The 18,223-nt window shown below is 38.2% G+C and overlaps 1 protein-coding gene across 4 annotated transcripts in view; it reads left to right on the top strand.

Annotated features, from left to right (window-relative positions):
• Window positions 1-18,223, top strand: part of Hdc (histidine decarboxylase) — a 93,625-nt gene that overhangs the window by 71,566 nt on the left and 3,836 nt on the right. For 3 of the 4 annotated variants that reach the window (XM_032436656.2, XM_015174539.3, XM_032436657.2), the window contains exons 5-6: window positions 16,657-16,865; window positions 17,628-18,206. In XM_032436656.2, coding sequence (XP_032292547.1) covers window positions 16,838-16,865; window positions 17,628-18,206 — 607 coding nt within the window. In that variant the 5' untranslated portion in view covers window positions 16,657-16,837. The remainder of the gene's footprint in view (window positions 1-16,656; window positions 16,866-17,627; window positions 18,207-18,223) is intronic. The other variant, XM_070209759.1, reaches the window with a different exon arrangement.

The raw sequence follows: 18,223 nt of genomic DNA, 5'->3' as shown, positions 1-18,223 counted from the left end.
TAGCTTAGGTTTCTGTGTAGAAGCACAACATCGAAATAAATTGAGAAAAATCAGCCTTACAAAAGTGCACTTAAAATCGTTTACAATATAAGTCACACATCTAACTTTGAATTGCTTTCAATTTGATTATAATTACGATTAATAATATGATTATACATTTATGTGTTGTATACATATATATAGATATATATATATATATATATATATATAGTGACATATCCATAGTCGCACCCACCCTTTAACATAACTTAGCACATAAGCATAAGCACAATTATAAACATTTCTAATATTGTAAACAAAGAGCCTGGTGATAACATCGACATTGGTCAAGATCAAACTGTCCCCCTTTGGTAGACATAAACAATTCACCCTAAATATCACGCCACTGTCAATGTTCCCATCAGAGTACTATCCCACGCATAATTGCTGACGCAGCTCAAACTTCACTCAATTTTGACTCAAACTCTCTCAAAGCGAAGTTTGCTAAGCGACCGCAACAGTTAGATAAATCAGTTCATATTCGGGAAGCAAATCTGAATGTACTCAACAAAAGTAGCCGTTAAGTGAAAATAATAAATTGAAATATATTTTTTTATAGTAACCTAACGTGTAAAACTTAATTGGCGCAGCCGGTAGGATACGTCGGGAAAAATTAAAGATCGCTAAAGGATAATTAATTCCCAGATCTAACGCACAATCGCGACCGAAAGTGTTGTCGGAGTGTAATAAAAATTTTCTCGAATACGTATCCGCACAAGAACCTTCGGGTCACTAGTAGCTTAATAATATTGACCCTTTGGGCAATAAAGCTACTACAGTTAATAACGACTGGCTTTGCATATCGTTTGATCCCTGCAATACGTTATTACTGAGTCTTTTTAAGACACACACACAAAAAAAAAAAAACATTTAACCAATAATCCATCACAAACTTTAACCTAAAATAAAAGTGCAAAATCAAAGAACAATAAAGTTCAAACCTACAAACTCAAAACTATTCAAAAAAAAGTGTATTACACCAAGATGACAATGGAATTATCAGAACAACACCTCAACCAGGCCCTTTCACAACTTAGACAGGTGCCAAGCTTTGACGGATCAACGGATCAACTAAACGCCTTCATTAAAAGGATAGATTACATCCTACACCTGTATCCAACCCGAGATGTTAGACAACATAGCATCTTATACGGAGCCATCGAATTGCAAGTCACAGGAGATGCTCAGAGAATATCACAAAGGACAGCAGCCAACACTTGGCAGGAGCTGAGAAACGCATTGATTGAAGAATACAAAGTGCAGACACCATTTGAAGAACTCCTTCGACGCTTATACAACACGAATTACCAAGGAAACGTCCGTAAGTTCATCGAGGAGCTCGAGAATAAATCTTTTGTTATATTAAATAAGTTAGCACTAGAAAATATACCTAGCAATACAACCCTTTATACAAATGCTATGAATAACACAATCAAAGATGTTATTACAAAAAAATTACCAGATAGGCTTTTCATGATGTTAGCCAGACACGACATTACGTCGACACAAAAACTAAAGCAAGTAGCTCAAAGAGAGGGATTATATGAAAATAGCGTTACTGAAAAACCTAAAAATAATAATGTTCAGGGAAATCCAAATAACAATCGTAGGAACATGGGAAATTATCAGCAAAATGCTAACCCAACCACCATTTCAAGTGGTTATTCCAACACGAATCAGAGTTATCACGCACAAAATAAACAGCATAATAAGTCCGAAGACAATCAGAAAGCTCACCACGAGTTCCAACAGAAATTAAGTCAAGGTAGATACCAAAATCCCTTAAACTACCAAAATCAGTCCCATTCACGCTTGAATGCACCAAACCCTCCGACTAAACGTCAAAGAGATAGTAACAGTGGGCAGATGAAAATGGATACATCCGAAAATTTTCATCAGCAAGCCTCGGAACAAACAGAAGAAATCCATTCATAAAATTGATTATGAATGACGAAGTTCTAAAATGTGTCATCGACACAGGTTCAACCATAAATCTAATGAAAACAAACCGCTTAAATTTTCCAGTTTACAACGAAACATTAAAGGTTCACACCATAAATGGTGTTATTGAATTAAAACAAAGTATACGCTTAGGAGCAAGCAAAATTTGTCCGAGCAAACAAAAATTCTATATTCACGACTTCTCAGAGCATTATGATGTTCTGATTGGGAGAGAATACCTTGAGGCATGTCAAGCAAAAATAGACTATGCACAAGGATCCGTAACCTTAGGAGAATTTAACTTTTGTTTTAGATATAACGACGAAGAGGTCGAAGAGGACATGACCGCACAAGAGTGCCTTGATCCACCCTCAACAGAGGACAGACCATTTAACTTCGCTATTAATAATGAATTAATAGAAAACAATGAGTTTAGGCTAGAGCACCTAAACTCAGAAGAAAAAGAAAAAATAAAAAAAGTTTTACATGAATTTCGTGATATCCAGTACCATGAAGGTGACAATTTGACTTTCACTAGTACAATTAAACACAAAATTCTAACAAAACATGAGGACCCAATTTACAAGCGTCCATACAAATATCCTCAAATATACGATGAGGAAGTAAATAAACAAATAAGCGATATGATAAAACAAAATATCATACGTAAATCCAAATCCCCTTACTGCTCACCAGTAATAATCGTTCCAAAGAAAAACGATGCATCTGGAAAGCAAAAGTTCCGGTTAGTCATAGATTACCGCAATCTCAATGAACTAACTATTAATGATAAATACCCTATCCCGATCATGGATGAAATATTAGACAAACTTGGAAAATGTCAATATTTCACAACCATTGATCTAGCCAAAGGCTTTCACCAAATCCAAATGGATCCTGGTTCAATACCCAAGACCGCATTTTCGACTAAACATGGCCATTACGAGTACACTCGCATGCCATTTGGTCTTAAGAATGCACCTGCAACGTTCCAACGTTGTATGAACAATCTCTTAGAAGATTTAATTTTTAAAGATTGTCTGGTCTACTTAGACGACATTATTATTTTTTCCACTTCATTGGAGGAACACATTTTGTCGCTACAAAAGGTATTTAAGAAGCTTAGAGAAGCTAACTTAAAACTACAGTTGGATAAATGCGAGTTTATGAGAAAAGAAACTGAATTTCTCGGTCACATCATCACAACTGAGGGTATAAAACCAAATCCCAACAAGATACAAGCAATTGTCAAATTCCCAATTCCAAAAACCCCAAAAGAAATTAAATCATTTCTAGGATTATGTGGTTTCTATAGGAAATTTATACCAAATTTCGCTAATATAGTAAAACCATTAACACTTAAATTAAAAAAGGGAGCAAAAATCAATATAAAAGACAGAGACTACGAACTAGCGTTTGAAAAGCTAAAAGTACTCATAACATCCGACCCAATTTTAATATACCCTAACTTCGAAAAACCATTTTCATTAACTACAGACGCAAGTAATATGGCAATAGGGGCCGTCCTTTCGCAAGAGCATAAGCCTATATGCTATGCAAGTAGAACTCTCAACGAGCATGAGTTAAATTATTCAACGATTGAAAAAGAATTATTAGCAATCGTTTGGGCCACTAAATACTTTAGGTCCTATCTCTTTGGTCGACAATTTCAAATCCTTAGTGATCACAGACCACTCGTCTGGTTAAATAATATGAAAGAACCTAACATGAAATTACAAAGGTGGAAGATCAAGCTAAATGAGTTTGATTTCCAAATTAAATACGTCCCAGGAAAAGAAAATTATGTGGCAGATGCTCTGTCCAGAATTCAATTAAACGAAAACTTCTTAGGCGAAGATACAATTAGCACAAGAGCAACAATACATAGTGCTCAAGAAGACAACAGTAACCATTTACAAATCACAGAAAGACCACTTAATTATTATAATCGACAAATAGAATTTGAAAAAGGAACCGAGAACGAAACAAAAGTTACGAATTACTTTCACAAAACCAACATAAAAATTACGTACAAAGACATGACTAATACGCATGCCAAAGAATTAATAAAAGAATACTTATGCACAAAGAAAAGTGTGCTATACTTCCACAACGAAGCAGATTTTCCAATTTTTCAAGAAGCCTACTTAGAAATAATAAGTCCGAATAATTCAACAAAGGCAATGAAAACTAGTACAAAATTAATAGACCTTCAAACATATGCAGAATTCAAAGAATTAATATTAAAAAAGCACAAAGAATTATTACATCCAGGAATTGAAAAAACTATCAATTGGTTCAAAGAAACCCACTATTTCCCAGATTATCAAAATTTAATTCAAAATCTAATAAATGAATGTGAGATTTGCAACATCGCAAAAACAGAACACAGAGATACAAAATTAACTTTCGAAATAACTCCGGAAATCGCTAATATCCGAGAAAAATATGTAATGGATTTTTACATAGTAGGAGATAAACAATTTTTATCTTGCATTGATATCTATTCAAAATTTGCATCATTAATAGAAATAAAAAGTAGAGACTGGCTAGAAACCAAACGAGCTATATTACAAGTGTTCAACCAAATGGGTAAACCCATCGAAATAAAGGCAGACAAAGACTCAGCTTTTATGTGCACAGCTTTACAATTATGGCTAAAATCAGAAGCAGTAAATATTAATATAACCACTAGTAAAAATGGTATATCCGACGTAGAACGATTTCATAAGACAGTTAACGAAAAACTAAGAATCATTAACAGCGACTCAGACGTCGAAAATAAACTTACAAAATTTGAAACTATACTCTACACGTACAATCATAAAACAAAGCACAAAACGACTAACAGAACACCAGCGGACATATTCATATATGCAGGTACACCAGAGTATGACACTCAAGCTAATAAAGAAAAACTAATAAATAACCTCAACAAAAAACGAACAAATTATGAAATTGACACTAGATACAAACACTCACCGTTAGTTAAATCAAAGACGACAACCCCGTTCAAGAAAACAGGAGAACTAAGACAAATCGACGACAAACATTTTGAGGAAACTAACAGAGGCAGGAAAATAACACATTACAAAACCAAATTTAAAAAGAAAAAGAAGACTAATCAAAGCAAATATAACAATTACAGGTCAACAACAGACAGCGATCAAAACATACAAGCACCAGCTTAAATTAATTATTATAATATTACTATCAATAACTGTAAACCATATAAATGCACAGAGTATTGAAATTAATCCTATCAAAGCCCATAACGGATATCTCATATTTAAAACAGGAACCATAGACATTCCGACAGATTACGAATTCCACTGTTTAACGGTTAATATAACAAAAACCGAAGAAACTTTTAACAATTTAATTGAACAAAGTAAAGAATTCAATAACCTTATACAAATCGAATACCTAGTAGAAAAATTAAACAGAGAAATAAACGGCTTAAAAATAGCCAAACGCAGCAAAAGAGGTTTAGTTAACATAGTAGGAACAGCATATAAATACTTATTTGGAACATTAGATCAAGAAGACAAAGCAGAAATTGAACAAAAAATAAGCAACTTAGCAGAAAACAGCGTCCAGGTTAACGAATTAAATTACATAATAGAAGCTATAAACAAAGGAATAGAAATCATGAACGAACTAGATCAAGAGAAACAAAAAGGAAAGAAATTAGATATCCTTATATTTAACTTACAACACTTTACAGAATATATAGAAGACATTGAGATGGGAATGCAGCTCACAAGATTAGGAATTTTTAACCCAAAATTACTAAAACATGACTATTTGTTGCATGTTAATTCTGAGAAATTGTTGAATACAAAAACTTCCACTTGGTTTAAATCAGATACAAACGAAATACTTATAATATCCCATATTCCTCGAGAAATAATAAAAAGCCCGGTATTCGAAATAATTCCATACCCGGATGAAAATAATAATATTTTGACAGAAATAGCTCATGAAAAATATTTTACCCAAGATAAAAAAGTTTATAGCAGAGAAACAAAAAAATTAATTAATAATGAATGTTTAACAGGAATTTTAAACCAAATAACATCAGAATGTAGTTATACTAAAATTTTGCAAAATTTTCAAATCAACTACATAGAACCAAATATAATTTTAACTTGGAATTTACCAAAAACTATATTAAACCATAATTGTATAAATAACGAAATAACAATAGAAGGAGACAATATAATAAAAATCTTTAATTGTTCATTGCAAATTAATGAAATTTCAATTTCAAACAATATGTTAGATTATACTCAAAGCATTTACGTAAGCAATGATGTTATAAAATTAGAACCACTTTCGTTTGTACAAACGAAACAAATTATAAATGCACATACAAAATTTAACAATGTATTCCAGATAATTACAATAACCATATTTGTAATCATATTAATAAGTTTAACACTGTATTTGACATATAAGTTCAAAAGCATACCTAAGAAATTAATTATAAAATATAAAAAACCCAAAGTAGAAGAAACACCTACAATAATAGGAGATATACCAATTGTAAAAGAAGAAAATGTTACACTATATCCAAACTTAAACACCTGAGGACAGGCACTTTTCTAATGGTTGGGGGAGTGACATATCCATAGTCGCACCCACCCTTTAACATAACTTAGCACATAAGCATAAGCACAATTATAAACATTTCTAATATTGTAAACAAAGAGCCTGGTGATAACATCGACATTGGTCAAGATCAAACTGTCCCCCTTTGGTAGACATAAACAATTCACCCTAAATATCACGCCACTGTCAATGTTCCCATCAGAGTACTATCCCACGCATAATTGCTGACGCAGCTCAAACTTCACTCAATTTTGACTCAAACTCTCTCAAAGCGAAGTTTGCTAAGCGACCGCAACAGTTAGATAAATCAGTTCATATTCGGGAAGCAAATCTGAATGTACTCAACAAAAGTAGCCGTTAAGTGAAAATAATAAATTGAAATATATTTTTTTATAGTAACCTAACGTGTAAAACTTAATTATATATATGAGAGACCTGGGTGTAGATACACCTGTGTCCAGTTGCAGCCAGTTGTTGCTGTTGTCGTCGTCGCTGGCAATTTTCTGCAGCTTGGAATATGCGTCGTATACTCAATTTTGTGCTTGTTTTTAATTTGATTTGCAATTTTATTGTTTCGTTTTAAGCTTTATTTTTTTTTTTTGTTTTATATATTTTTTGCACAGTAAATCAGTCGCATTTGTGTTATTTTTTTGTTGGTGTTGTATTTTTGTTGCTCTTGTTGTTGTGGGCCGCTGCCAAAATGCATTTCCATTGTTTAAATACGTCACAATATGTTAAGGTTTTTCATTAGATATCCTGCAACTGACACTGCCTCTGCTCCTGCTGCTGCTGCTGCTGCTGTTGCTGCTGCTGCACCTGTGCCTGAGCCTGGACTAGTGTGTTGCTGCTGCTGTTGGCCGTGTGTATCTCTGGCCGTAACTGGCAAATGCTGCTGTTGTTGTTTTTGTTGTTGTTGTTGTTGCTGTTGTTGTTATTGCTGCTGTTGCTGTTGCTGTTGTTGTTGTTGTCGTTGTCGTATCCTGGCGCTGCACATGCAACGAGCTGCTGTTGTTGCTGCCGCTGGATGGCTGCAAGGCGCCATTGGAATTTAACGTCAAAATACAAGTGACTGGAAGTGTGTCGCTGTTGCTGCCGCTGCCGACGTCGCTGCTGCTGCTGCTGCTGCTGCTGCTGCTGCTACCAGATTTCCACATAGCGGCACGCAACCCTAGCGCCAGTTGTTGCCAGCATTGCAATTGCCACCAACCACCACCAACCCCCGCCAGCAATTACAACAACCAGCAGCTGTGGCTTTAATAATCGATTTTTCAGCGCACACACATGCAAATCGATACACACACACGCTCGCACACACGCTCGCACACACGCACACACACGTTGGCAAATGCAACGCTTTCGCTTTTCAGTTTTTCTTATATTCTGACGCGTATTTTATTTTAATTTTGTTTATTTATTTGAAATATATATTTTTTTTATATTTTATTTATATTTATATTGGTTTATTTTGTATTTATTTTGTATTTATTTCGACTGCGGCTGCAGGCGCTTGCACAAGTGAATTTTCCACAGGTTTTCCATTGTTTACACACTTTTCACGCACTTTCCTCTCAAGTTCACGCATTTACTTCATGTTTTTAATGCAATCTTTTTAAACACTGGCTTTCGATTTGATTTTTTATTATTTTTGTAGTTCCTCTTTAGTTTGTGAACCGCGTATCCTTACGAATGCGTCCTTTGCAGGAATGTGTCCCAAATTCAAGTGCGCCACAAACACATTTCGCGCCGCACTTTCCGTTTCGCCACTCAGCTGCTTGGAAAAAGGACTTCTAATGGGAAAAAATCGCAATGCCAGGCTGTATGTGTGCGTGTGATGTGTACGTATGTGTGTGCTTGTGTGTGTGTGTGTGTGTGTGTGTGTGTGCCGTGTTGTATGCAGCCCGAAAATGGGACTCGCTGCGCTGCAAAATAGGGTTAGTAGGCATAATGCCAAGTGCATAGCCAGGAAAAACTGGAAAAGCGCGCGCGGCATTGTTGCGCAGCTTTTCCTACCCTTAAGCAAACTTGCCTTCCACTTCCATGTGCGCGTGTGTGCGTGTGTACTTGCGTGTGTGTGTGTGTGTGTGTGTGTGTCTGTTGCCATGGGAAATTCCTGTTATAGTGTATTTAGTGTTGGAAAACAGTTTTGCACGTTGGGGTTGAAATTATTGTGCATTGCGCGCGTAAATTTGAATCTTGAAGCTAGCGCGTTGCACAATATTTGGTAATATGTAAGTGTGCTCGACTGAGAGATGCCCTACAATGCGTCTTTAAGCTTCTTAAGTGCCCAATCAGTTAATATCAAGCGTAAATTATGCTCTTAACAGCTAATGTTTTTAATTTGCTCCGTCGCAAACCCAGTTTTTGCCTTTGTATACTTTCTTTGGACAGCTTTGTCGCCTCTTTGCTGCTTATAATTCTCAAATGGTTGTAGATCGGGTCTGAGGAAATGACCCAGCCAGTCTTGGGTCGGTAGCAAAGTCTGATGATGATAAGTCCGGAAGGTTCTCGATATAGCTTTACAAACTGTTTACCCTTAGTGTTTCTAACTTGTTGTTGTTAATCATTTTGACCAACATGAACCTCTAGCTGGGCAACATTGAGTTATTAGCAAACAGGTCTCAAATATTATTGAGAATCCATACTACAACTCTTAAAACTGGGAGTTCTAGTGTATCTTAGCTGGTGTATCTAAGCATCTATATATCTAAGTATCTATATATCTGTACCTTTACATATTTGAGGCATAAATATATTGATGAAATGTGTTTGAGCCATAACTAATTAAATATCTTAGCGAAATCAAATTAAGTTGAGAGTTTTGGCCATAATTATATTTTTCTTATATATATTTGCGGTAATAATAACCAAATAGCTCAGAGAAACGCAGTAAATTAAATGTGTAGAATATATTTGTGGCATAAATACATAATTTTGATTTATATTTGAAACACAAAACATATTTGAGGCATAAATAAGTTGATATAATATTTATGGCAAAACTATTGACCCGAAGTCTTGTGCTATATTTAGCTCAATCTGAAACGTTAATAAATAACCCAAAACAAGTCAATTCATGAGCTGCGAAAAGCCAATAAACTTCAAGCCAAAGAATGGAAACACAGTTGTTGGTTAAGGAAAAAAAGTGAAGCGAATCTATAAAACTGCTGATGGAAGCTGGGCAGCAGTTAGAGCTACAAAAATTAAAAAAAAATACAGAGAAACGAGAACAGCTGAGAGCCCCGTTAGGGAATTGGCCAAGAGGCATTGCGCAACAGACAAATCGCCCTAAAACTGGGGCCCTGTTGTTCAACGGCTTTGACGCATCATTAGCCATATTATCGGGCACTTCTTTAATATTTCATGTTTTCCGTTGCTTAAATCATGTTAGATTTATTTTTTGCTGCCAGCCAAGAGGGGATCGTGGTCGAAGAGGGGAGGGGCTTATGTTGCGCAAGCTAACATCAGGTCTATCAAGCGCTAACTGGTTCTGGCCGTAAGCCTTCAATTTGGCTCAGACGCTGCTTGCAGCTTGGTGGAAGCGCCGTTGGTTCTAACGTCCAAATGTGTGCCTCACCGTTGTAATGATCGCTTGCCCCCTTCCTGCCTAGCCGCCCCTCTTCCAGCGATCACGTGCCACTTCATGCTGTTTTTCTTCTATTTTTTTTTTACTATTTTTCTTTGGCTTTTTGCCTGGTTTGCGGCGGCTGCTTGGTCTTAGCGCGATTCTAACCTGTTTCTGTTCGAGCAGAGAAAAACTTGGAGGCGACTCCAGCACAGGGTAAAAGTCCCGTACGAAAGTCCCAGTTATTCAAGAGGAAAAACCTGTTACACGCAAGTGGAACTCGCTTCGATTGTGGCCAAGAACAAATCACAGACAAAAAGAGAAAGACAACAAATACAATGTTGGCAAGAGTGAGAGCGAGAGCGAGAGAGAGAGAGAGCAGCTAAAACAGCTACCACAACCGAAACACGTTAGTACCGTTGTGTCGGATTCTTTGTTGCGCAACTGTGTTGCAAGATTAGCTGAACGATGGCAGCGGCAGCGGCAGAGGCGGCGACTGAGGCAGCGACGACTGGTTTATTGCAACGTCGCGACGTCGTCGCCGTCGATGAGGCAACTGCTCGCTGAGCTGCTGCTGGGCGCAGGCGCAGCGACGTCTCCAGCAAACCCGCCTAACGGCCGCCCGCCCGCTTTCGCATACAAACATTGTTTTGGATGTTGCAACATCTGCAGCTAGAATCGGAAATGCAGCGCTTGAAACACAAAGAAAAACTTTAGATAAATGAAAAACCTTGCCCGGGCAATCGCGTGCGTTGAAGCTTGACTGCGTTTTGCATTCAGGCAATTTTTCAAAACTCATATCGAGAACCGTTGTTGCCCCTTTGCTTTTTACAATCAATTAATTTTTTTCGTACACGTTTTTTTTTTTTTTTGTTTTTTTTTCATAGCTTACCAAGGCTAAGACCCGTTGCCGTTGGTTACAAGAAGTATAAAAATTAAATAAAATAGAAATATCACCAGAATTATTTGTGATTTGCAGCGAAACTGGCTCTTAAATACCTGACTGCAGTTAATATCATAATTATTTAATTATTTAATTATTTAATTATGCAAAAATTGCATAATTACAAAAGCAATGTTTTTTTTAAAAGCCTTGAAATTTAGAAATCATTTGAAGTTTGATTTTTGAATTTTATGAGTTAATACATATTTCTGGTTTGCATTTGAGTTTTTAGTTTTTATTTTTGTCAATTAAAATCGCAGTTTTTGCACCAACAAAAATATTTAAAATACCCCAAATGCGATCTAGTCCAAATTTGCAATATTTAAATTAGTTCAAATTGTTCCACTTTCAAGATAGACCACAATAAATCCTAAATAATGTACAAATAAACATCGGCTTAAGAGCTAGCATCTCTTGCAGGGAGCAAACCGTAAAACTGTTTAATTGAATAATAATTGCTTAACAAGCTAGACGCTCATCCATCTTAACTTAAGCAACAACAAAAATGATAATTTAATAAGAAAAAAAGGTGAAGGTTTTATCGCTTAAGCATGTCGAATCGAAACTTAATTTCAGGATTGGTTATGGTATTACGCAATATGTTGCATTAAAGAAGAAGCGAAGAGCGAAGAAGAGAAATCCTTAACATTAATATGTTAATTTCTTATATTGTAATATCATTCAAGCCACTCACTCACCTCGGATGGTGCTGGGCATGTTACATGCGTTCTTCGATCTCATCTAAAAACACTTCATACAAATAAACAGTTATAGCTGAGCTGTAACAGTTAAAATTTAAATGAAAGTCAACAGTTTGGCTGGGAGCCTAGCGCGAATTAGAAACAATTCCAGTTCCGATAGCATAGCGGGAGCACATGTCATATATCGATAACGATAGCACTTAATTAGCTTAGGCGTCTGTCGGAACGGAGAGCGAAGAACCGGTTCGCGACGAGCACACGAGACGCAAGCCAAGCAAACAGTTTTCAAACGGTAAATTAACCGAGCTGGGCGCCCAGCAGCTGCGACGAGTGGCCCAAGAACGAGTGCGCGGATCGCTGATTGCTGATTGGCTGCGGCTGGCTGGCTGGCTGGCGAGCGGCGAGAGAACGAATATCGATCGAGTACACTGGACACGCTGGACTGGACGTGTGGACAAACGTTTGAACACTAAATGGCCAGGCGCTGTGCCTGGAATCCGAATCCGCATCCGCAACGTAGTCGGAGTCATCTGCCAGCCCCGTCGGCCACTCAAAACCTGTGCAGAAGGTGGGCCCAAGCATGCCGAACGGCAAACGTGCATCGGGCATCGGACATCGGACATCGGGCGTCGCGGCCAACGATCAGCGTCAGTTGCATTTCAAAGAAAGGAGAAAGGAGTTCGCCAGCAGCAGCAGCAGCAGCAAAGGCGTCAGCCGAGCTCAGATTCTCAGTCTCAGCATCAGTCACGCTGCCTCCCTGCCAGCCAGCTTTTGGCTAACACACACACACACACATACACAAACACAGGTTTAAAAAGAATTCCTGCTAATTAAATGCATGATCATCGCTCAAAAATACACCCCAGCAACACGAAAGTAACAAGAGTCATTCGCTCATTTCATCAGAGCCAGATCCAAACGATTTGAGCTGGTAACGTGACACGACAAGTCGTGTTCGTGTTTATTATTTTTGTTTATTTGAAAGTAACACGAAAATTGTAGGGAGTTAAAATTGATCCTAATATATATATATGTATGTTAGAAAATGAATCGTTGGCAAGTTAAAAGTTCTATGCAAATTAATAATGAATTCCACTTATAACCTTATCGTTAGCAACAAAGGTTTCCTATCTGATTGTTTAGCTTATCAATATTTTTTCTTATGCAGTTATCTGCAAAGCTACTGATTACAGAATCGATCGTTCGAGAGTCCAGTCGATAGTTATTCTTTTCTAAATTTACCTTATTTACACTTTCTCAGTCTTTTATTTCTTAAAAAAATATACACGCATGTAATACGGTACAATACCTTCTTCGTGCCGTGTCACGATATATCGAAAAGTTGCCATCACTAGCGCGAAACAAAAACTGAGCCGAAACAGAGTCCGTTTCAGAGTCAAAGTCGTAGCCGGAGCCCGTGACGTTACGTTGGGGGCCGCGTCATCGAAGCCGTGCACTGCAGCAGGCTCCAGCTGCAGTCATACACTCACACACGCACACATGCATGCAAACATACAAAAAAAGCGCACCTTTAACTTTAATCGTTAAATAAACAGGAAGACTTCTACAGCAAACACTCACAATCACACACACACACACACACACATGCAGCGGGAGAAAACTTATCACAAGTCAGCAGCAGAGGAAAAAAATGAAATAAAACAGGTTGAGAAGTACCGCTAAGCGGGAAGAAACAGCAGCAGCAGTGGCAGCAGCAGCGGCAGCAGCAGCGGCAGCAACGACAACGGCAGCGCCAGCAACAAGCCCCACAAGCAAAAAGGTCAACGAACGTTCTTAGCGAAGAAGAATGGAATCAAAACACAAAAACACGAAAAACTGAGCGTGCCAGCCAGAAAGAAAGAGCACAAGAAATGAGGGAGAGAGCGAGAGCGTGAAGCGGTCGCCCGTCATTGGTGGGTGAGCGTGCGCGCACCACGCGCAAAGAGCGCAAAGAAAGTGCGCGCGCAGAGAAAGCTTTATAGAAGAACGATCGTCAAGCAGCTTAAGAGAGCGCGCCGAAGAAAGAGCGCGTGTGCTAAGAGAGCGAGCGGGAGTGCAGTTAAACAGTCAAAATTTATGCGGTATGCATTTTGAAAAGTATTTTTATGAAAATCACCCGAACGCAAATGTATTTTTAGCAAGAATTTCTGAAACGCGCGGGCAAAACAAAAAGATAGAGAGAGAGAGGGAGCGGGGAGAGGGAGATGAAGATGGAGAGCGGCTAAGCGTTGTAACTGTCTCGAGAAAGCCAAAAGAAACTGAAATTCTTGTTTTATTGCTCAATATTTGGTAATACGCACGCACACAATTAAAGCCCCACACACAAACACACACACACACACACACACACAGAGACGTGCAAAAGCCATTGAATGTAGCGGTATATTGACGAAATTTCTGAGACGAGCAACAGGCAAAGCTCATTGACCTCCAGCAGCCGTCAACGTTGCCGTCGTCGACGTCGCCGTTGTAACTGTGTAATAAGCTTTTGGAGATGCGCGCGGGGGCCGTAACAGCTGCAGGGGCTAGAAGTCTGTTTTATGTATTGTGTTTTTGTTGCTGTTGTTGTTGTTGTTGTTTTTTGTGTTTGATTTCTTCCGTTCGCCGAAGAGTCGAGCTTTGAGCAATTCAACAGATTTTTATGTCTTCCTGTGCAGCTTAAAGCGTTGATTAATTAAAAAAAAAAACAACAACAACAAAATGCTTATGCAATTGGTCAACGTGCATGTCTTTTGCAATCTATCTCTCTCTCTCTCTCGCGCTCTTCCTCTTAGCTGATAAGCTGCCTGCAAACATTGTTATTGGCCAAGCCAAAATCTGGCCGACACTTGAGAGTTTTCCCTAGCGCTTAAGCAAATAGCTGCGGACTCTGTTTGCTGCCTTTGCTTCAAATTGCCTGCAACATTGATCCTGTTTCACTGTGCGCAGCATTGCGTGTGTGTGTGTGTGTGTAGGTGCCTGCGCGATTGCCTGCGCCTTGCGCTGATTGGCCAATTGCCTGCTTAGGGCTTCGCTAGGCGAACAGCTGCCATTGGCTGTTGCGCTGCTGCTTCCCATTTCGACGTCCTTTCGTTAAGTATCCTCTTCGGCTTGCCCGTTGCCTGCGCTTATACTCTTTGTGAAGAGAGTCGTTGGAATTTAGGACAGAGAACTGTCGCGGGCGTTGAAGAGCACAGCTCTGCCTTTGATCCTTTGAATAAAATAAACAAAACTATTATGAAATAATGAAATATGAGCTTTAAATAACTTTTAGCAACCATTTGACTAATGAGTCCAATTAAATATTTACAATTTATTATTTATTACCTTGACGCAATAAATGTAAGCAACGGCTTAAAGGGCATACAAAGTTCACCCAGCTATATTTTGCCAATATACTTGCGACTATTTTCATTCATGCCACAGACACAATTTATTTGAATGGATTGTTGCAACAGGACGAACCAATTTTGGGGTATAAATACGGCCAGGCGAAACACAAAGTTCCTAGTTTCAAGCCGATTGCGAAATACGCAAGTGCCTAAAAATTAAAAGTGTGAGTGTGTGAGCTGATTTATTAAACATAAAAAAGAAAAGAACATTTTAAGTGAAGTAAACTAATTTTCTTATTTATTTTCATAAAATAGCTGATAGGAAAAATACATTTTTTTGTCTTTGAAAATTTAAAAATTTCTATAGCTGATATCAAAAGTATTTGGAATGAAAAATTTCATGAGAATCTCGTATATAAATATTTTAAAAAGCTAGAGTTTAATAAATTTTATTCAATTACATTTTCTACACAAAAAAGAAATGTTGCGATAGAAAATCTTTTTTTAAATTAAAATAAATAAATTTTGACATTATTCGTAATATAAATCTTAAATGCAGCATTTAAATCACAAACCAACATTAAATATGTACTAAAATATGTTAGATTATATATTTATAAGTATCTATAGTAGTTGTATGTATGTGTATATTTGTTTTATTTGTATTTTAATTAATTGTGAATGCATGACAAAATGCAGTTCAATCAGTTTTGAATAGGTTCAACCGAGTGCATGCGGCAGGTGCACCAGATACACGTATTTAGTATATAGTATACGGTATAGGGTATATATAATATATTATATGGGAGTAGAGTAGGGTACAATGTCTAAGATCGTTGCGATAGTTATTAAATTGACAGCATTTTGAAACAATAGAATGAAATACCAGCATAAACAATTAAAGAGCGCTCAACATTTAAACGGAATTTTGTTGGCCAATCGCCGAGCTTCGATCTGTCATGTTCGTTTCGTATGGGGCACAATTAGAATTGTTGTTGCTGCATGTTGCAATCGTAATTGGCGGACAATCTGTTAACACACGAAGCGCGTTTCGCGTTTCGCGTTTAGCCCTGCTGTTACAAATTGTTGTCATTATAATTATTCGAAATATATTATTTGTTCTCCACCTACTATAAAAGTCGAATGCGCCAACTCCACAGGGTAAACAGTTCCCCAAAAAATATTCACGATAAAGTATCTCAATATTTGTGCAGTCATAATTAAACCATTTTTGACAACAACAACGACGACGACGGCGACCTGTGGCTCATTTAGGTTAATAGAGGCTCTAGGAAATATAGCCTGGCAATATAGCCCAGCCCTGCACCTTCTGTGCGAGCTGTTTTCACAGCTGGCCACGTTTCCCAGGGAAATGCGCCGTTGTCGTTCCATGGGTTCGCTTTTCATTTCCAATTAGACTGAAGCCCCACAACGTCGGAAGCTAACGTCCAAGTTTTCTACATATTCAGTCAGCGGTCGACGTTCCAATTTGCCATTTCAATTTGACACACAAAAGTTAACTAAATCCAAAAACTCTTCCGACAGATAATATGGCGCACATGTAGCCCCGATTACCGCAGTCCGAGCAACAGTTATAACCAAAAGACGTTCCGACAAAGCTGACTAAGGATTAGGTCGCTCAGCTAATACCCAGCGATATTTACAACTGCAAACAGTTAACACCCACACACACACACACACACACACACACCCAGACGTTATCGCCATGGACTTTAAGGAGTATCGGCAACGGGGTAAGTAAAGCTCATAAAACGCACAGCGGCAGCTCAGATACATTTGTCGCCTTGGCTCAGATACATTTCTATCTCGCAGGCTTAATTTGATTTGCATGCGTTGTGTGCATGTGATTGTGTGCGTGTGTGCGTGTGTGTCTGTGCTCAAAGGATTTGGAATGTGTCCCAACACATTTGCCCAGATCTAGGCAATATATCTCAGCGCGTTTATCTTGATTCAATTTAGTTGCGCTTATTGCAAATTATTTTATTTTTCATTTTGTTTTAAATTATAATTTCGAGCTTCAAGTATAGTTTATATAAAACACATTCCTGTACATTATCACATTTGTTTAATCGCCTTAAATTAAAATAATTTATCTTGCGATTAATATAAATTACGAAAAAATTAATACAATTTCATGTACAGATTTTCAAGATTTGAGCAGTATTTAATTGAGCCTTGGTTTTAGTTTAGCTTGAAATTAAGAATTACTATTTCGAACTGTCCTGGGCGTAGTCAAAGCTATTAAGAAGGATATATCAAAATATTAATTTAAATTAATTTGGCCTTTGCTTGACTACAAATTTAAAGCAACATTAATTTTTTAATATCTTACAATTTTTTTAATAGATCTCAGAAACATTTAATGAGGCCCTCATCCTAAAAGAAAAAATATATTTAATTTTATAATATCTTAAGTTTTTTTAATGGATCTCAAATTTGTTCTTGTATTTTCTGTTTGCGAATATTCTCAAAATCCCTGCCCTGTACTTTTCCAGGCAAGGAGATGGTTGACTATATAGCCGACTATTTGGAGAATATACGCGAGCGTCGCGTCTTTCCCGATGTAAGTCCCGGCTATATGCGTCAGCTGCTGCCCGAGTCGGCGCCCTTGGAGGGCGAGCCCTGGCCGAAGATCTTTGGGGATGTGGAGCACATTGTCATGTCCGGGGTGACACACTGGCAGTCGCCGCATATGCACGGCTACTTTCCGGCGCTGAACTCGATGCCGTCGCTGCTAGGCGATATGCTGGCGGATGCCATCAATTGCTTGGGCTTCACCTGGGCCAGCTCGCCGGCGTGCACGGAGCTGGAGATTGTTGTCATGAACTGGCTGGGCAAGATGATTGGGCTGCCGGACGAGTTTCTGCACCTGAGCAACAACTGCAAGGGCGGCGGCGTGCTGCAAACAACGGCCAGCGAGGCGACCCTGGTGTGCCTGCTCGCGGGCCGCACCCGGGCCATACAGCGCTTCCATGAGCGCAATCCCGGCTACCAGGATGCGGAGATAAATGCCCGCCTCGTGGCCTACTGCTCGGATCAGGCGCACTCAAGCGTGGAGAAGGCGGCGCTGATTGGTGAGTCGTGACGCACT

Source organism: Drosophila virilis, chromosome 5, assembly GCF_030788295.1.
Source record: "Drosophila virilis strain 15010-1051.87 chromosome 5, Dvir_AGI_RSII-ME, whole genome shotgun sequence".
Taxonomy (NCBI): Eukaryota; Metazoa; Arthropoda; class Insecta; order Diptera; family Drosophilidae; genus Drosophila; species Drosophila virilis.
Note: the sequence above shows the minus strand (reverse complement) of the source record. Positions and strands in the feature narration are given on the sequence as shown.